The 22,129-nt window shown below is 30.3% G+C and overlaps 1 protein-coding gene across 2 annotated transcripts in view; it reads left to right on the top strand.

The window, feature by feature from the left end:
• Nucleotides 1-4,768: 4,768 nt before the first annotated feature.
• Nucleotides 4,769-22,129, top strand: part of LOC143194125 (uncharacterized) — a 58,037-nt gene continuing 40,676 nt past the window's right edge. For both annotated transcript variants that reach the window (XR_013005193.1, XM_076400708.1), the window contains exon 1: nt 4,769-5,120. Coding sequence is in view for 1 of the 2 variants with exons in the window: in XM_076400708.1 (XP_076256823.1) it covers nt 5,063-5,120 (58 nt within the window). In the remaining variant the exon portion in view is untranslated. The remainder of the gene's footprint in view (nt 5,121-22,129) is intronic.

Below are 22,129 nucleotides of genomic sequence, written 5' to 3'. Positions count from 1 at the left end.
TTTCCCCTTCAATCGTAATTTTCCATTACAAACCTGTTACTGTATTGCGTGAGAAATAACAGAATAGTCGAAAATTATGGGTTTTGTATGAAAGTACGAAAGGGGCGACGTCTCGGCGCAGGGGGTCTTTTTTTCCCCTTGTAGATAAGGGTAAGGGAAATTCTTACGATCGTTCGTCCATAATGGTAGCTATTACGCTCTTAGGTCTGCAACGGCTTACTCACGATTGCTTTTGTTTTGCGTTGGTGTAAATGAAATACGAAAGTCATCGTTGTTTGAGATAAATTGTACATTAGTAAATTACACGATCTATCAATTGCACTACCTTAATCTCGTGTATTTGTATAAATATATCTACAGCGTAAGAGAACTCTTTTGCCTTCAAGTTCTCCAATACTTTTAATTTAAGATAATAGATAATAAGATAATAATATAAAATATCAATTTTTCAAATGAAGACAAAAATTGAATATTTCAAAACTGCAACATTACAATTTTGGTTTATGTTTCATTAATCTTATACCAATGAGTGCTACTTGACAGTAATTGAAAAATTGTTGATATGCAATTGTTTATGTAATTAATATATATTTTAATCAGCGATATTTATTAAACGAATTGAGTTTGTCAATGAATGTCAAAAAATGATGGTTTTGATATTTGCCAAACAAACATGAGCTGTCCATTTAGTGGTATTTAGAAAAGCTCTAAATATTCGATCTTCATTGATCTTCAATATTCATTACTTTTAATGTTTGATTTGAAGAACCTTGCTGCCTAAGCATATTTTTCATATTCATAAACTTATGGTTATGCTCCTTACAATTTTGATGTCAATGATAAACAACGATCTGCAGGACCAACAATGTTCGAAAGCAATAAATTGCAAAACTTAATTGATAGAAACTTAGCTCTAATTCCTAAATATATTTCAGGTGGGTCAGAAATTGATATGAGATTATATGAGACAAGAAAAATAAAAATTGAATGTAAATACCATTTTGTACCCTTTAAAAATAGATATTATTAACAGGTCAATTGAAAAGTCCCTAGCCTACCATAGTAAAACACATTTTTTTGACAAAATTAGTTTTTTTTTATTCAACATAAATCCCTTCAAGCGTGATACACTGATTATAACGATACTCCAACTTTTCGATACCATTTTGTAATACGATATGTCCTTAGCTTCAAAATAGACCTCAGTTTCGTCGACCACCTCTTCATTCAACGAACATTTCTTCCCAGTGAGCATTCTTTTGGGATCTGAGAACAGAAAGGAGTCGCTAAGGGCCAGATCTTGAGAGTACGGCGGATGAGGAAGCAATTGAAGCCCAATTCATGGATTTTTGCTATCCTTTTCACTTACTTGTGACATGGTGCATTCTCTTGGTGAAGCATCACTTTCTTTTTCTCCAAATGCGGCCGTTTTTCGGCGATTTCGTCCTTCAAGCAGCTCAATAACGCTACGTAATTGTCACTGTTAATGGTCCTTCCTTTTTTAAGGTATTCGTAGTAGTAAGTTAATTAAAAAGTATTTTGCGCATCCCAAAATACAGACGCCAGAGCCTTTCCAGCCGACGGTTGCGTTTTCCCACGCTTTGGAGCAGGTTCATCGTGTGCAGTCCACTCGGATGACTTCGGATGATTGGACTTCGGAATGAAATGATGGAGCCATGTTTCTCCCGTTGTCACATATTGACTGAAAAACTCGGTTATATTACGCATTGATCATCTTCAGACACTGCTCCGAATCATCAACTCGTCGTTGTTTTTGGTCAAAAGTGAGCTTGCGCGGCACAGAACTTTCTCATGCCCAAATATTCGTGAATGATATGATGTACACGTTTAGTTGATATCTTTAGAGTGTCTGCTACTTTATTCAGTTTTAATTTACGATCATTCAAAATTATTTTGTGGATTTTTTAAATGTTTTCGTCGGTAACAAACTCTTTTTTGTGTCCACTCTGTTCACCGTCTAGGTGCTCATTTCACCACGTCTAAACTTAGCATACCAATCGTTTTTGAGAACGTCAACAATATGCCCGTGGGCAATAACTATTATTATATGATTTCTGTTATATAATATAACTATCCTGATATGTAGTTGATCTACTGTACTATACCAATCCTTGATAGTTGATTTTCCTGAGGCGGTGTCCGGAATTTCGGCATCAAGCCAAGTTTTTGCTTCAACTGTATTTTTTCCCTTCAAAAAACAATATTTTATCAACACACGACATTTTTTTTCACAATTATTTTTTTCACAATAACAAAAGTTGCTTGCTTCACTCAAAATGCTGTAATTCACAAACTAATGATCCGACAGCTGTCAAATTTATACACGCCTCTTTTGAGACTTAGGGCTAACTAAAAAAATATGGATTTAATTCTTGTAGCGCCATCTAGATGTCAGGCCGGGAAGTTTTCAATTGACCTGTTATTGTTTATAACAAAAAGAAAAGTTTTTAAGCATATTGCGGTTGATGATGAAAAATTAATCTACGACGATAATTCCGAGCACACGTAATCATGGGTTACTCAAAAAGAGATATTGATAATGAATCGGTATATTCAAAGGCAAAATCTTGCTCTGCACCTCCCTCCATGCGCAGAGCAAGATTTTGGTCAATAAGGTGCAGTGTATTATGAGCTGATAAAATCGAATTACACTGTCACTGCGGAATTATGGCGAGGTGAATTTAAAAGTACGAATGACGCATTATTACAAGAAAGAGCAGCATTAGTGAATAATAGACAAAAAATCATCATCTTACATGACGACTCTCGGTGACACAATAAACGAGTTGTAAAAAGCATACTGTTACAGCTGGAATTGGAAGTTATTCCGCACCCTGCATATATATCAGACATTAGCACCTTCTTATTACACCTTGGTACAAGATATTGATCAATTTTACTCAACTGATTTAACCGCTCCTTCAAATTGAGCACCCATATTTTCCTTTATCACATTCAGTTGACTATAAAGATTATTTCTTTGTGTATTATTCAGAAAATACTTAACGTTCAGGTAACAACAATAGCAACCTGATTGTTATTAGAGTATCGTTCTGATAACCTCGACCTAAACGGTTTCGAAATGCTCAAGTAACAACTAAATATGTGACTAATATGGCAATATATATTTGTATTACCCTACTATATACCAATCTTTTTCAATAGATGTCCTTTTGTTTTGAAAATATTATGCAATAAATATGAATACATATATGTGCCTAATTTATTGGTATGTTACAGTTTTCTCTCACAGATCTGATTAACTATCAGGACCATTTAACAATGTCTCATTCTATTATGAGACTGTCTTCATCGGTCAACCAACGGAGATATTTAAAAACTTACGGTGTCAGTAGTATTCCGAAAATATAACAGAATAGACTTCAATAGTAAATTCAATAGCTAAAACCTTTTCTTTTTCCTAGTGAGGAAAACCTCTTCTTTGTGTATTTTCGCGTTTGGGAATAATCTAGAAAGCCTCTTTCAATCGTCCAATTGTGGTCTGATGTCCTGATAAAATCATTCTTTCAACATGCTCTCCTCACATCTCCCAAATCTTCCGGGAAATTGTCGAGGTGAAATAAAAGCAATATATTTTCATACTCTTTAGGCAAGTTAAAACTTGAAATATTGTTAGCATCCTTGGGAAGTTATTGTAAAAATTGCTGTATCAATACCAACTTTAACTACGTGCAGCGGTGATAAAAGAACTTTGTGTGGATGGTACCAATGTTTCTTGGAGGAATTTCTATCTATTAACTATAAGATCCCTATGCAGCTTTTTTTTCTCCAGTTATGATTTTTTCCAGATATTCCTGAATTCTTTTTTTTCAGTTATTTGATCATTCTGTGCTGTCGTATGGACACAAGACTCAAAGGAATTTAAATAAAGGAATAAACCCATCTTGGTGTCTCAGCAAATCGCACAAAATCTTAATATCGCCACATATGTTACCTGCCAATAATGATCTTCCAAGAACCAATATTAAGTTCTGTTAGGTAGTATTTGATGTTTTAGACCTGTCATCATGGGTTTCTTAGATTTGACTGTTTAATATTAAAAAATAAAGAATAATCCTGAAAACATTCATTTCAAATGAAACCGGAAATCTCGCAAAACATTTGATACCATTAAAGAAAATATTCACCTAGCCATTTTAAATTTCTTTACAAAAAATAGCTTCGTTTTTCATAATTGAAGTTATGTCATTATCATGGAAAACTGAAGATTGTATTTTCGATATTTATTATTTATCAGAAAACGAAATTCGGCTCAAACTATCAAAAGCTCTCGGAACATTGGGTTTTTGACACGGTATCGCCATGTTACCAATAAAAAAATGGGAAAAGAGTTGTAGAAAAAGATAGGAAATATCTGGATCAATATATATTATACCATTTTTTCTCCATACTAATACCTTTCAAATGTGAATGTATTTCAGAAATTATGGTTGTGACAGTTTCGATGACAATATATTATATTAACTATTTCCGTTGTGTTAGTAACTTTCTTATTACCATAACTACATTCATTATTTACCCCAAAAATTGTACCTTTTCATTAAAATATATTTTATTATGTCAATTTGACCGCTGCCAACTTTTCGTTTTTTTTAACACCGTCTCCATCGCGAGATTGGGATCAATTTTCTCAGCCCCCCAACGAATGCACACCGACATGCAAACGCATAACTTCTTTCTGTGTATGTTGTTCGTTGTGTTCGTGTCTCCCTTATTACATTTTTAAATGCGACGAGACCGCTGATCGTGCGGGGGTGTGGCGTCGGCTGTAACGGCGCGACGTTTCGGTGTCGAGGCCCCTCTTTAGTTTGCGCGCGAAGTTCGTATTAGGAGAAGGTGGCCGTGGACGTTCCGCACTTGTTTCAGTTAAGGTCGAGATAAAGGCGCGCTAAATTCGAAAGTTTTCCGGGCGATTGAATTTATGATGGCAACTGATAAGGAAAGTTTGGACGATGTAGATTTCTCTATGTCGTTAACTTCCATTTAAAATCAAGGGTTCAATACGGAAAAAACAGACATTATGGGAATTAATCCGTTGATGTGGAAGTGGTTTTTGTTTTTAAGTTTCGGTTTTAAAGGTTTGTATAAACAATATAGGTGTATAATTCATTTAATTTTGTTTAAATACGTTTTGAAATTCGATTTTAACTAGCAATATATTTAAAGAATTACAGGAATATATTGTCCAATGGTTAATTTAATTTTTTGCGCACATATGTAATTAGTTGTATATATTTGCATCCTGCGGTCGAAATTCGAGCACAATTTTTGAAGTTAATGATGTTACTCTCATAATTTACTAAAGAGAATGACTTAAAAGTGATACGCTAATATTAAAAAAAAATCATCAGGAAGATTAGTTATATACTTGATATGTTAATTAATTTCAGCAAAAAATGTATGTATATTAAAATATAAGTAAGCTTGAAGAACTAACATTCACTAACCTTTTTTAACTGACATTTAATTAAATCTTCTTTCCTTTAAACGGTAATAATGAACAAAGTATTAATAAGTTTAAAATGCTAGATTACTGAACATTATAACATAATTATCATGAGCAAGAATATTTTCAGAACTGCAAAAATTTCGGAGGATCAAATAAAAGTATAATGATTTTTATTTATTTTTATGTTATGATCATAAACATGGAATATTAAATAAAGTAATACATATTTGTATATTAATTGAAACAATAAAGAACGCTTTTTGCAATATAGAAATGGTCCATTTGATAAAAGAATAATTTCTGTACATACATTTTTAAATAAAATTGCATCATTCTTTATTTACATATTCCACTATTCCATATTTATTGTAAAAGAGTAGTTGTCATATTAGTTCCTGTTAGTATATTTATTTACATCAAAATATGATATTATAATAAAATGCTATAATCCCACCATTACAGATAATTACAAGTTATTAATCTATTACTTGGTATTTTGCCTTGTGTTTCACATGATGACTGAAAACTAACTAAAAAATGGAAAAATATAACATTAATTTTAACTCTTGATGCACATATTAATGCATTTATTACCTTTAGTATTTGGTTACGGTTTTGTTACAAAATTCATTTACTACTGAAACCTGATATGAATTTCAAGTTAACACAAAAAATATTACATAAAAATCTTGTAATATAGCATTATTATTACTACCAATCCTTAAGCAAGAACAATTTTGCTTAGTTGTTCTGTGTTCACCAGATATCGAGTTAATTGAAAATCTTAAAACAAAAAATGGATTGATTGATGTTTATATTATGGATCTGAAAAGCTGCTAAGGAAAACCTATAACTGAACACCTTATAAACACAGCACACACGATTATTGGTATTCTAGAATTTCTTAATATATATTAGGATGAAGTTTTCACATACGTCTTGTTTTCCTCTTACGGCTGAATATACCTTCCGCGAAAACGAACACATTAATTGATGGTCCCTACTAATAATGTAAAATGTATCTTTATAAAATCATACTTTTCATAATCATTATATCATACCTACCATAACTCCTTTGATACTTCCAACAATACGGGAATAACTACGAAAAATATAAAATCTTAAACAACACTGCTTAAAATAAAAAAACTTATTTATTAATATCTTAACTCACTCACTTTCCGGGCTAATATCATTTCAAGTACAAAACGTAAGAACCTGTTTTTCGATTGAAAATTTCCGAAAAACGTAAAATTATACGTTCGTAGTCAATTTGCATTCAACAGAAATGACGAATAATTTCCTGTATTATAATTGCAATGAAAATAGAGTCTAAAATATTTGTTTATATATCATGTATCACCGCTCTGATTTATTTGGTTGTTTAATATGGGCATATTTCGTTTTATTGGAATTTACTTATTTGTAGAGCATATCACATAAAAAGTTTGGGCCTAAAATTATTTCTCCATATAAATATTACCCGTACTCAATTTCAAACCTGTCGGTGCTCCCATTTTATTAATATATATCGTTTATTATATATATATATATAGCGAATAGTATCACAGTAAAGACAACAGAATCCTATTGGGCAGTCATACATAATAAGTATATATAATTATAATAAGTAGTATAATAAAGGTATGAGATATGATATAAAATGATGGTATTGAATTTAAATCCGTACTCAATTTATCAAATTTCAATTTAAATCAAACCATTACTGGATGAAATATAGGTAAATATGAGTTTTGAAATATAAAATGCGTAGTTGGTGAAACTAATTATAACATACCGATCTGTTGATCTACAGTAAACTATTGCGTGATTCTCGTTATAGTTTCTCATTACGATCACGCATTAAATAGGGTATCTATAAACGTAGTAAAAGCAATCCAATATTTTACCCATTTTTTTGGGATTTTTTTATAAATTAGTAATTAGTAAAATATTAATATTTATAATTATTAAATAATTAGTATTTTTTAAAATTAGGAAATATTCGTAAATAAGTATTTAGTGTATATTAGTAGTAGATTATTTGATATTAACTACAACATGTGATATTCACAAGGAACAATATCTGATAAATCTGGAGAGTATTTTAAAGACTAATGCTTAATGTTGTTAAGAATTTATATTTTTGCGTATTTAAAATATTAATCAATATAATGTTATAATGTGGATAATCCATATTTCTTTACATTAAAAAATCAATAAGCCATTAATGAAATAATTGCAAAATGTTCATTAATGAACAGTTATTTCAAGATGTAATTTCTATTGGAAATGGCTAACGACAATTTAGATCCAAGGTTTTAAAAACATTGACTGCATTCGCTCAAGTGTAACTAGCAAGAGTCATAATCGTATGCGTGTGTTAACAGTGTGATAGCGAAAAGTATTGATAAGAATCTCCAGTCTGCAATTACGTATTCATAATTTTCGTTACGGGAGGTTTTTCATCATTGAATAAGTTCTTAATTAATTGCAAGGTTTAACTTCAAAAATATTAAATATAAGTTTAACAAATATAAAATTAACGATAATTAACAGAAGATAATTATAACGACGTAGGCCTTTCATTTAATTATGCACTTCTTAAAATACATTCATCCGCAATTTAATTACTGGTATTATTTTTTCTTTACTTTATATATAAGTTATATTAATCCATCAGCTGAAAAGTTACCGATACTTTTAACCAAATAATATTTTTAAACCCATTTGAATATATTCTATAAATTTTTAAAATATGCATTATAACGGCTTGCTTTTGCTGCTTTCTTATGACTTTTACATAAAATATTTTTGACCATTCTCTAATTTTTTTGTCAGGATTGAACACCATTTCTTCAGCTACTATTTCAAGTATGCATTTTGAGCTTAAATAAACAGACAAAAAATCTTCTTCTTATATGCGAATTTTTTCAAAGGAAATCCTGTATTACTTAAGTGTTAAGTGTGTCTGTTGATTTCATTCAAATATTTGATAGTTAGTTCCCGTTGAATTCATTACTATATAGCGACAGACATTACCAGAGCTCTTAAGTAAATAAAACATACACATACACATGAAGAATATTCATAGTCGTTTATTTCAAATAAAAGGTTTTTTATATTTTTTTAAATGTTATGATCAATTTGCTGCCAACTTGTTGTGTAGATTCCAATGCTTACTATTAGTTAAATACTATAAACGGAAATTAAAAAACGACATTACGTTTGCAAGAATAGCTTTATTTTTCATCTTCTCCTTACAACATTGCAACACAAAATTTCAAGTTATATTATCGACAATATACTTACTACAATAATCACCTTATAGTTTGTAATAACTTTTAGAAAAATAATGTTGAAATGGAAATCTGTTTCTATTAGTTTAATATTTTAAAGATAATCGACGAAGAACATTCCATTTCATTCTAAAACTTTTACGCCAATATTAATTAATACGGCACCAACTGAGTCACAGTAGGGACGTCGTAAGCGAAAAGCATATCGATATAAGTGTCAAAAAATATCGATATTTTCTAGATGTGTTGCTCTGGAGAGCAAGGAATCATTGACCTGTTAAAATAATCTGAAATATATTGATATTACAGAAAACATATAAATTATTTTGACGAAAAAGAAATGTAATTGGACAATATATTAATTTGCGTAAAAAAGAAATGCTTAATTTGCTACCAGAAATCAATATTAGTACCCCAAAAAAATCATTAGTCTGTAATATATATTGATTTCTTAAAATATATGGTTTTTGATACCTATTGGTATACAGGAAAAAGGTATACATATTTTCATAAATATAGGCTTGACATGTAGATATATTTTAAATTTATTATTTTAACCACAACATTCATTAATATGACAAAAAAATCGGTTTGTTGCTATTGTGGACAAAATATTGATATTTTCTAGAGGGAAAAATGAGTAAAAATTAATATGAGAAATATCGGTTTCTTAAACAAAAAAAAAACGATATACGGATATATCGGCATAAAAATATTGGCAAAAATATTGATATACTTAAAAACCCCAATCTATCGATTTTTTGAACAATCTTATGACACAGTTTCTAAATATTCAGAACCTCACTAAATTATTGCTCACTGCGGATAGTGAAATAGCTTATACGACCATATATATAAGATCATTGGCTTCAACGTTACAAATCCTTTAATTTTGATATTCAGATGCATAATCACTCTACTTGGATATGAATCTCCACAGCATATAAACCATTTTTTTAAAATAATTACTAATTTATCATGAAATAGATAATGTTTAGTGCCTTCTATTGTTAAAGAAACGAAAGAATCTGTTTTAAAAAATGTCATCCCAGGCATTTGGAAGATGGTGGAAATTATAATGATCCCAAAACCTGGGAAATCACCAAACGAAATAAAAGCCTATGGGCCTATCTATATCACTGCTGCCAGTAATACCTTATGGCTTTTGAAAAACTTTCGTTGAAAAGAATAAAAACGATCATAGAGAGAAAAAACCTAATACAACAGCACATTTTGGGTTTATTAACAAACACTTAACAAATGACCAGGTCTACATAATAACAGATGTTATCGAAAATGCCTACGAAAGTAAAAAAGTATGTTCAGTTATATTCTTAGATGTAGCGCAAGCCTTCGATAAGGTTTGGCATGAAGGTCTTCATAAACTACAGAATATGTTACCACAACAACACGCCGAACTATTAAAATCGTACATTAGAACCAGAATGTTTAGATTCAAACAATAAGAAGCTTACTCTACAATAGAAGAAGCTAAAGCAGGTGTATAACAAGGAAGTGTACTGTGGCCAATGCTTTATCTACTCTATACTTGTGATATACCACAAACGGAGAATATTACGATGGCTACAATTGCTGATGAGACTCCGATTATAGCTGTCGGACACAATACTGAAGAAGCATCACGACAATTACAACAATTAAAACAGGCAAGTGAGAATATAAATAATTGGACACAAACTTGGAAAATAAAAATTAATGAAAGTAAATTTGTGCATATGCAATTCACCTATAAACAGACCGTACAAGCACCAATAAAATTAAATAATACTAGCATTCCATAGAGCAAAAAGGCTAAATATCTCGGAATGAATATTGATGCAAAACTTCACTGGAAGGAACATATAAAGAAGAAAAGAAAATAACTGGAATTGAAATATAGGAAAATGTACTGGCTAATTGGTACATATGCAGTTCATCTATAAACAGACCGTTCAAGCACCAGTAACATTAAATCTAGCATTCCATATAGCAAAAACGCTAAATATTTTGGAATGAATTATCAAAACTTCACTGGAAGGAACAAATAAAGAAGAAAAGAAAATAACATAATAAATCGCTATTATATAAGTAAATACTGAAACCTATATGGACATACGGAGTTCAATTATGGGGATATTCTGCAAAGAGCAACATAAATAAAATACAATTTTTTCACAACAAAGTCCTGAGTGGTATTGTGGGCGCACCCAAATACCATAGGACTGATTATCTACATCGAGACCTTCAGATACCCACAGTCAGTCAAAAAATCAAGGTAAGGGGACATGAGGAAAGACTACGTTCTCATGAGAATATTAAAGTGTTGATCTGATCTTGTGTTGTGAGGTGCATATAATAAAAAATACAGCAGTTACATGTATAAACATGATTTCACCAGAGACTGAGACGGGGCCGATGGGTCCTCCTAATTATATACCTAGATTTAAGTTATTATAAAGACAAATTGTAGGTTAGTCGGAAACGGCTAGTAACAATATAAAAATTAAATAATAAAAAAAATTGTCTAAACAGATAGATCCAATTAAAAATTTGGATATATTTTTATGAAACATGAGGGATGGAGTAAATATAGATAAATGTATATATATATATATGTATATATACTTCATATTTCACTATAATATATTAACTAACCTATCAAGAAACATACTTTAGACATAAATTTACTAATTTAATATAAATGACGACAACAGGAAAAGGAGGATTGGAAATAAATCTTTATATGGGGCAAACTCAATCGGAAAAAGAAACTGTAGTAGATTTTAATGGAACCTGCGGTTTCTGAAAAAAAATCTCTCTATTTACGACCTTACGGATCAGTGGCGGTATACTACCAGCTGTTTCTGTTTTCATCAGGTTTCAACATTCAAAATGATTTATCTTACTCTCCGAAATGTGATACCGGAAAGTTGGTCTCGCTTCGATTTATAATGCCAGAAATATGAAGTACCCCCAAATCTCCTTAACGGATCTAGTCCATATTTTAATTTGTTTAAAACGTTGTTTTCCTTGATTTAATACAATTATGTTAAAAATTATGTCGGATTATATCTATGTTTTAATTAGATATAACATTTATATTTAGTTAAGTTATTAATGTTTTTGCTCGCTTATTTATTAATCTAAATAATTTATTTAAAGCATTAATATTCCTCCTATTATTGTAGGATTGATAGAATATAAGCAAATATATTTTACCTAATTTAATATACATAGTTTATATAAAAACAGATACAAATTATCTGTAATAGATTAATGAACTCTAACATGATTTCAATTAATTACAACTTACAATTCGTAACTTTTTCACTATATTGGTTTTTTAAGAGGACTGCAGTATACACAGTTCCCTCACAAAATAATTAAACAGCGATCAGTTCGATCGTTACAATTAATAATAATTTTCATAATAGCTTAGCTCCATAAGTAGCTACGTTATCTTGATAAAATATATTCCGTGTACTTTGTAAATTGTATCTGTTTTCCCAAATTATTGCATGATATTATTCGAAAAAAATTATAATAACCACCTGAGTTTGGTTGTGTTGCTGACTAATAAGGACTAATATTAACTATGGTATTATCTTTAATATATTTGTTCCTAAATTTTACTAATTTGTGAACAGGAAATATCATGCCTAAGCCTCGGATTCACCTGTTCTGACCTACCCTGATCACTGGCCTGACTGAGATGCTTCTTTCCTATGAAATTTTATAATTTTGCTTATAACAAAAATGCAGTTAATGACAATAATGAGTTAACAACTTGAGTAATGCCAGATTTGTAGTAAATTTAGTCGACTTGTATCCATCCCAGGGCTCTTTCTCAAAGTTAACTATTAAGTAAATAACAGCTTACTTATCTAAGAATTATATTAAAATATTGATATATCAACTTTATTTAACTAATTATGGTGTGGACAAAACCACCTATTTAAATGAATAAGAGTAGCTTAGAACTACTAATATAAAATGGTGTGTTACATATCGCTAATCAGTATAATGTAAAATTTCTTACCTAGTTTCGGCTTCCACAAGGAATTATATCTCATCATATATAAATTAAAATAATTGGTAATGCCTTTTGGAAATGACTTTTTAATAGCTTTAAATAGTATTATATTAACTTATATTTCAGCTTCATAACTTAATTTAGAATGATAGTTATACTTGCATGTCTCCAATGCATAATGGTTTATAAACTTTGACACTGATTCTTGTATATACTTTTCTATTGTAACCACGCTCTATAATTCATATTCCATGTGACCTTTTTCTCTTCACATAACTAAAAATACTTCATTCTATAATCATTCATGAGCAAAATTGTATTGCTCAAATACCTAAAAACGTGAGTCTTTTAGGGACAGGAAGAGGTGTTTAATACTTATGGTATACTGACTTTATAGTCCTTTACAACATTTTTACATGACAACAAAAAACTGACTTAATATTTTGCAAATATTTTTTTCATATAAAACACCAATTAATGATATATGTTTTGATCGGTAACATTTTACCACTTTTTTGTCACTAGGTAGTTTCAGTTTTTTGGTCAAAGGTAAAGTCAAGTTATTTTCACTAGCCCTTTTTAAAGCTTTGTACTTAAGACGCAAGTTCTTCAAGAACAAATGGGAATTAGATGGTTCAACGTTAAAACTCCCTGATAACCTCCCAAAATGTTTGCTAAAGCACAAAAGTTGGGTGTAATTTAGCATTGTCCTGATGAAAGACAGCGCAGTTCCTAATTGTTAATAATGTCGTTGATAGCTTCGGTCAAACCGTTGAGAGCAGAGTCAAATTTACGATGGGATCAGTTTCGAGTAGGTCGTGAAGAAGAAATTACTGTCCAATCTCATCAAATGACATAAATACAAAACTACCTTTGTATTTGGAATGTACTATAAACTGTTACCTTTCAAACACGCTATAGTATAAATATAAAGCCATGTACTACGAAAATTCGAAATTACTTTTTTTGCGAATGATTCTTTTAATTCAGCTCACTAAAAAAATCACTATGTGAAAATTTCTATTATGCTGAAAGGCACCCAACAATCCAGAATTTTAGTTACGCTGCATTTTTATATGTATGTTCCTGATGATCTGCAGTTTGAACCTGATAAAAGTTATCATTAAATGATATAGACTATTCAAAGTTTTTTTGTCATCAAGTTGTTTAATGTTTATCTGCCGCAATTTATAAATTCATTTCAGAATCAGATAATATTTTCCTTCACATTTTATTCAAGTCAAAAAGGGACACAATGCTGTTTGATTAGTTCGAAGACGTAAACGAATGAGCCTGGCAAAGTCATCCAGTTGTCAGACGTATGCAATTCTTGAAAGCAATAATAATAAGAGGTTATAACTCTAACCTATACTCCTATTGTGACTGTATAATTGACTATAGTTTTTAGATTTACTGTTTTAGATGTTAAAATAAATTATATTTGATACCATTTTTGTTCAACTATTTTATTTAGATTAGACTTTTGTTGTATATTAAAGCCCAACTGAACTAAAACTCAGAGTTGATGCGGCAAGATTGTTAGATGACTTATGTACAAAATAACTTTGAATAGACTATATATTAAGTTCACTTTCACATTTTCACTAACTTTATTTTTAAATGTACAATACTCTGCGAAATTACTTCTTGTCAAGAGAGGGAATAACACATTACATCGTTATAGAGCATCGCTTCATACTGCGGTAATTCATCCCTATTTAGATAGAAATAAAAATGAATCTGTTGCGAATGCTCCTCTTTTCTTTCCAGACGTGACAATGTGTGATTTCATTTTCTAATAAGAAATTTCAAGTCCGATTAAATCTGCTAGATCTTGTTTTAACAATACTCTTGATGACAGCCGACTAACCATTTTTAACTTATGGAAAGAGTGAAATGCCAAGTATATTATTGTTCAAGGTAGTATTCTAGTCTAGAAATTGATTTACATATTTTCAAAGCCTAATCCTTGAAGTACATATATATAAGCCCTTAGGATTTTAAATTATTTTGGGAGATATTGCTGTTTTAATAACGCGGTATCTGAAAACGAAACTTTAAATGAGCTAAAGTTCAAATGAACCAATTTACTTGAAGTTTAGTGTGAGCCTTCTATATATTCTCTCTGTAGTACTAAAGTGAAACCATAAATAAAATTGTATGTTTACTACTTCTAGAAAATTCAGAAATGTCAGAAACGGCAAAAATTGACTGTGTTTTTATAATGTACCTCCGAAAATAATTTAAAATTAGAATATCAAATTTAAATTTTAAATTAGAATAATTTAAGATAATAATTCGGAATACCGAATATATCTCTTCTCTTAAATGATCTCTTAAATGATCACAATTGATAAAAAATATTAATTGTTAATTCAAATAAATTTAATTTTAAATTTAATATAAAATTCCTAGAGATTATTTGAGTTTTTGTATTTTCAAAAACTTTAGCATAATTAAATAAAATAATAGAAATAAATAAAAATTAATTGTGTTAAAGCCCTTGGCTACAAATATATGCAGACAAACCTGACAACATTATATAAATTCTACCCCTAACAAACTAAACAAAGCTTGTTATAATACGGTACACCCAAATACAGTAAAGTCATCTACAAAATGAAATTGTCAACGGAAAAGTGTCACGAATAGATCAGCGGACATAAAATTGAACGGGGCGGATCACTTTGTGCCGTCGTATCAGGTGTAAAACTGAATGGAAGTCGGTTTGGTTCAGTGGTTGTTACATCCCGATGAGCGATAAATATCATGAGACAGCTTGGGGATATGTATGAGCATTAACGGATTTGCATAAAGCCGATATTTCGACGCGTATAAGAGCCGTAGGTAGGACCGGTACGTGTCCCTAATGGCCAAGCCTACGGATTCTTTTCAGACAAAATGTAATTCGAGACGTATGGGGATAATTCCATCAAGTTTTACAAAGTAGATACTTTCAGAGACGAAAACTAATGCGAATGGTTTGGGTAGGCTCCTAAGAATATCAACGCTGACATATTTTTAACACAGTGTTAACAGTTTTTTCTGTCAATATAAAAAAATATTATCTAAACGGTGTTGTATAAAAAATATCTGGTACCTTTTAGGAACTTTTTATTATATAAAATAATTCATTTTAAGTAAACAACTTCGTTAACCGTTAACCTTTCTAAGTTTTATTTTCATTGTATCAAAATAATTTATCTTGAAATAATTACACTTATGCTACTTTAGAGAATATATAACTAACACAAATGTAAGCTATTTTAGCTACAACTACACTAATAATAAAGTTCCAAATATATTTTTACGCTTAGTTTGTCAGTGATAATAGTTATAATATTACATAAATATATTTTATATCACGATATCCTTGTTCCATTCATCCTTTTTACTAAGGTCATAATAAATTATTTGTTGTGTTTTTGAGTGACGATTAAAATTCTCTGATAGATATATAAATATTCGAGTGGATATGATCTAGTTGCATTAGAGCGTAGAAAATAATAATCTAATTTGGAAATTATTCACATTTTTTACCTCAGTTCAACAACGGTTTCAAGTACAATAATAAATAATATTTTAATGGGAAGTTCAATTATTATTGCGTTTAGTAAGAAATTGCTTTGAATTCTACTTTAAAAGAGTAAAAAGTATTCATCTCCTCAAATTTGTTAGTCTATCCGCGAATCTATAAAATTTCCAAGCAGGTGCACTAAGATTTTTGGATTACACAAGAAATGTTGTTCCTGTATTGATTCTAGAGTGATTAAGCCATAAACCCTGGTTATTATTGTGATCTTTTAACTGAATACAAACATAAGACGTGAGTTACAGAACAGAATACGATTTAAGAATGCTATCCAAGTTAAAAAAATACTTTATATATTAGAAAAAACTTTTAATGTCTCAAAAATTGTATTGCTAACTAGTCTTTTAGTTATCGAACGACTAAAACTTATTAAACGTGTGTTATAGTGTGATCATTTAAATTTTTTAACAATTTAATTTCGCAATTATTCAACACTCATTCAATATAGTAGTCATAAACAATATAGCAGTAAGTATGAACTGATTAATGCAATACTGCGTTTAATTTCCATTATTGGTGAATTTAATTGGATAAAAATTAATCGAAAAGTTCCCGTCCTGACACATAGATGGCGCTACTAGAATTAAATCCACTTATTGTTTAGTTAGCCCTAACCATCAAAAGATGTGTGTTTAAAGTTGACAGCTGTCCGATCATTAGTTTGTGAATTACGACCTTTTGAGTGAAGCAACTTTTGTTATTGAGAAAAAAATGGATCAAAAGAAATTTCGCGTGTTGATATAATATTGCGTTTTGAAGGAAAAAATCGAGTTGATGCAAATACTTAGCATGATGCCAAGGTTCCGGACACTGCCCCAGGAAAATCTACCATCAAGGATGGGTATGCTAAGTTTGGACTTGGTGAAATGAGCACCCAAGACGGTGAACGCATTGGACGCCCAAAAGAAATTATTACCAATAAAAACATTAAAAACTGAACGTGTATATCATATCATTCACAAATATTTGGGTATAAGAAGGCTTTGTGCAAAGTGGGTGCCGCGCGAGCTCGCTTTTGATCAAAAACAACGACGAATTGATGATTCGGAGCAGTGTTTGAAAATGATCAAGTATAATAAACCCGAGTTTTTGCATCCATATGTTACAATGGATGAAACATGACTCCATAATTTCACTCACAAGTCCAATCGACATCCAAACGAGAGGACTGCACACGATGAACCTGCTCCAAAACGTGGGCAAACGTAACAGTCGGCTGGCAAGGTTATGGCTCTGTATTTTAGAATACCCATGGAATAATTTGACTACCTTCAAAAAGGAAGGACCATCAACAGTGACTATTACATAGCGTTATTGGACCGTTTGAAAGACCATATCGCCGAAAAACGGCCGCATTTGAAGAAAAAGAAAGTGCTGCTTCACCAAGACAATGCACCGTGTCACAAACTAGTGAAAACGATGGCAAAAATCCATGAATTGGGTTTCAAATTGCTTCCTCATCCGCCGTATTCTCCAAATATGGCCCCCAGCGACTATATCCTGTTCTCAGATATCAAAAGAATGCTCAATGGGAAGAAATGTTCGTCGAATGTAGAGATGATCGCCGAAACTGAGGCCTATTTTGAAGCAAAGGACAAATCGTACTACAAAAATGGTATTGAAAAGTTGGAGGGTCGCAAAAATCAGTGTATCAAACTTGAAGGGAATTATGTCGAATAAAAATAATAATTTTGCCAAAAATGCGTTTTACTATGGTAGGCCGGGGACTTTTCAATTGACCTGAATATAATTAAATAATATATCGTATTATTACTGCTCATCTATTATAAAATATTTTAGTTAGCCTTAAGAAGTTGGCCGAAATGCATTTTTTATTTTGGTGTAAGTATTATCATGATCCTTAAGAAACGTACAAATTTGGGAGTGTAGAACATATTTAATTATACAATTTACTGCCACTAAATAATTGTCTGACTGATACATTAATTTACTCCATCTCTGATTGGGATTACCAGTTTTTATGTTTACCCGTAAGAATAATGTTAACAAAGTTTAATTACATAACCGATGAAACTAGGAATCAACGAGCAGCAAGTGGAAGATTTGCGACAGAATACATCATAATAGTTAGCTAAGGAATGTAAATTTTAAAAAACATATGGGTTGAGATGCCAGATACTACACATTTTTAAAGAAGATAGACAAAAAACGTTGAAAATGTTATATATTGTCTGTGAAGCTATATATTTTCTAGAGAAAATTGTTTGTAATCATGTAAATCAATCATAATCATAATCATAATAACTAAACCCACCATTGCAGTTCATTGTCTTAATCCGCCTCTGGTTGATTGACCTTTACTTATCAATACAATTTCTCAAGAGAACCAGAAACACAAATGCATTTTTTGCGATGCAACTGCTCAAACCACGCCTTTAAAGGAGACAGGAAAATAAAGGAATGATAGAGTTGCTACACTATAAAAAGCAAGTTGATTTGTTATTACATGTAAAAAATATTTTTTATCAATATTATTTATAAAAAATTGAAAACGCTGTTCTTAGGTCCTCCTAATTGGGGCTATTAATTAATTCTGTTAATTACTTCAACACGCTAATAATATGACTGAAGTATGATTCCTGGTACACGTACGGTATTTATAGAACTTAACCAATTAAAGCAGAACATCTTGTAAAAGAACAATTGAGAAGTCGTTCTATGGAAGTACAATTAGCAAATTAAAGTTAATTAAATTTGAACTATATTACATTTACAAATATTCATACGTCATAAAATATATCTATAGTTAAGGTTATACTTGTAAACAAATTATATTAAAAAAGCTTTTTGACTATTCGTTAAGATTAAGAAGCGTTTATAACATTAAAAATATATGTTTTATATAATCAATGTATTTAAATTAAATAAATCAAATATTTTTATTGTAAACGTTTAAAAACCTATTATGTATTATGATATACTAAGGAGATGATCAGAATATGTCTATTTGAACGTATTGCATATAAATAATAATTCAAATAACCCTTTCTACAAAACTTCTGAAGTTCTTCAACAATTGTTTGAAACTGTTAAAAACCTTGTATCAGTCAATGGGAATAGTTTGTAAAACACTATTTGATTGAAATGAATGATCATAATGAATAAATCAAAAACTGCATTAAATGTTATATATAGCTACAATGGCTTCCATAATTCAGTAAAAATTTTCTAGAACATTATTACCAAAGGTAGATGTAAAGATAATTAGAACTATTATGACCAATATAAGGAGTGATAAGTTGTTGATATAATTAAAAAAATATATTTATTAATCTTGTTAAATTAAAGCAAAATTTTGTTTTATAGATTTATTGATAATGAAATCAAAAACTATCAGTATGGATGAGACTGTATTGACACTTGATGTCAATTTGAAAATAAACCCTTAGTATTATTTTCTGCTAAAGTGTGGAACATTCACATAGGCTTTTTTTCTTTAATCTAAAATATTTTTCTTTTATAGATATACTTTCCATTGTCTTTCTTATATTTCATTTTGTATAAGGAGGAATAAGGTTGTAAAAGTAAAATAGATAGGAGCTTATGTGAATAGGGTACATAAGGACAGACAGAAAAGTAGGAAATTGAATTAAACTGAAAAACCTTATTGCTAAGATATTTCATTGTTAAATCGAGATGGTAAAATATATCATAAATAAAAGTTATTATAAAAGCAGAGTATATGTGTGCAATATAAGTAAAATGAACCCATAAAAAATAATAATGAATGAAATAAAGTGGTAATTTGCTATAGGTTTCTTTATAAATTGTCGAAGTTTCTATCGATCATCCAAATTATGGATCCCATCACTACAGTTGTTGATAAAAATTGTCTAGTGGAAAACAATTTTCAGTTAAAATGAATATATTTTCTTATTATTTATTTATTCGATATATTTTTCTTTACACTTCCAAAGAGTTTACGTCAATATTTAAAAACTATTTCATTTATTGAAAAAAATTTAATTTTCGTCTCCATTAAGTATTATTCCCTTCAACATCAATAAACAAATACTATCGATCATCCAATTTATGGATCCCATCAGTATAAAGTTGTTAATGAAAATCGTCAAGTACAATAATTTTTTTCCAGATAAGGCTGCTTTTGTTATATTAAACGATGAACCTTTATATGAACCATGGATATGGTTTTTCTTTTTAAGAATCATTGAAACAGTAATATCGTAGTATCTTAAAATTACACTGGCTGAATATTATTGATCCACAATAATGAATATCTCATCAAATAAAATAGTAAAGTAGCATTATGGATCCAAAGTAAGTACCGAAACAATTATAATCTATTGATCAATTCAAAAAAAAGTGAAAAAATTTAAATATACAATAGACTCGTAAATTTAACAATTCCTTTACCACTATTATTTTATTAAATAACCAATAGCTTTATTAAATTAAAATTTAAACGTTTTACCATCTAGGATTTACAAAATGTTTTTACTAGTAAGATCTATTTAAATGTTTTCAACACTTACAGTTTTCTAAAGCAAACTATAGTTGATTAGCAAAAACGACGTTACGTTTGTTTTTACTTTAGTTTTCTTTTACTGTAGAATTAATATTTTCTTCTCTGTAAATTTTTTAAGCTCCGAGTACTTTAGAAACTGAAGAATATTGAAGTTTTGGGCCAGGAGCTGGCAGAATTTCAATTGTTGATGTCTCGGTGTGTACATGTCTTGCAGCAAAAGTAAAATATAATAAATATATCCGTTTGTATTCTAACAATATACAGAGTATATCTAAGTTATGTATAAAAGATTATCCCGAGCGAAAGCATAACATATTTGAGACAGTCACAGTAGTTTCTGTTATTTCAATTGCCTAACTACATCACTGGTTAAGTTTATTAAGAGCATTAAAATTTTGTTTTTGGGAAAACACGTTGGACCAACCAAGGCGCTAAACACTTGTGACCACTTCAGAACAAACATTTAAAAAGCAACATCATCCTACAGGGATAATGGAATCACCAGCGGCGTACCAGTCGCATGACATAACACATCCCTCCTCAAGAAAATGGCCATAAGGTTTATCGTGGTAGCACTTTGTAGCTGTGCGTAGCTTACAATTTACTGATAGTACCTTTGTTCACAAGTCGCCTTTGATATTCCTTTGATCTGTAACTTTTCTATTAAATTTCCATAATCCTAATGATCATGGTCTGTGGAATGGTTTCCTTAGTTTTAATATTATGAAGTTTCAATAATCCATAGCTGAGAAACTGAACTACTTCAGTTCGTCTTTGGACTGTGCTACCCTTAACTACAAATTCTGCTTACATTTTGATAGAATATATATTTCCAAGTCTTTCTACTTTTCCAATTCGAAGTTCTCAAAATCCGATAGTTTACGGCCAGCGACATTTTCAGTCACTTCTTGTGAATATTACAACATCCAAATAGCCATGGATTCCATGGATTTGGGGTGTATTTTAACATTCTCATATTTCAATAGTCTACGGCTGAGAAGTTGACATGCAGTATGCCCCCTTGGTGAATTCCAGTATCTCCGAATTTCAGTATAAAATGTTAGAGGATACTTTGCGTAACTTTTGCAACGATGGACCATCTAATGTCAACCTGCCCCCCTTTGATAATTTGTTTGATTACAGCCTTGTAATCGCCGCAGAATAATTCTACAGAATGCGTCAGTTCTTTATTCACATTATAAGCTTG

Source organism: Rhynchophorus ferrugineus, unplaced genomic scaffold (genome assembly GCF_030347505.1).
Source record: "Rhynchophorus ferrugineus isolate W39M unplaced genomic scaffold, kcgeb_rfMv2 rfM3, whole genome shotgun sequence".
NCBI lineage: Eukaryota > Metazoa > Arthropoda > Insecta > Coleoptera > Curculionidae > Rhynchophorus > Rhynchophorus ferrugineus.
The sequence above is the reverse complement of the archived record's forward strand: the minus strand, read 5'-3'. Positions and strand labels throughout refer to the sequence as shown.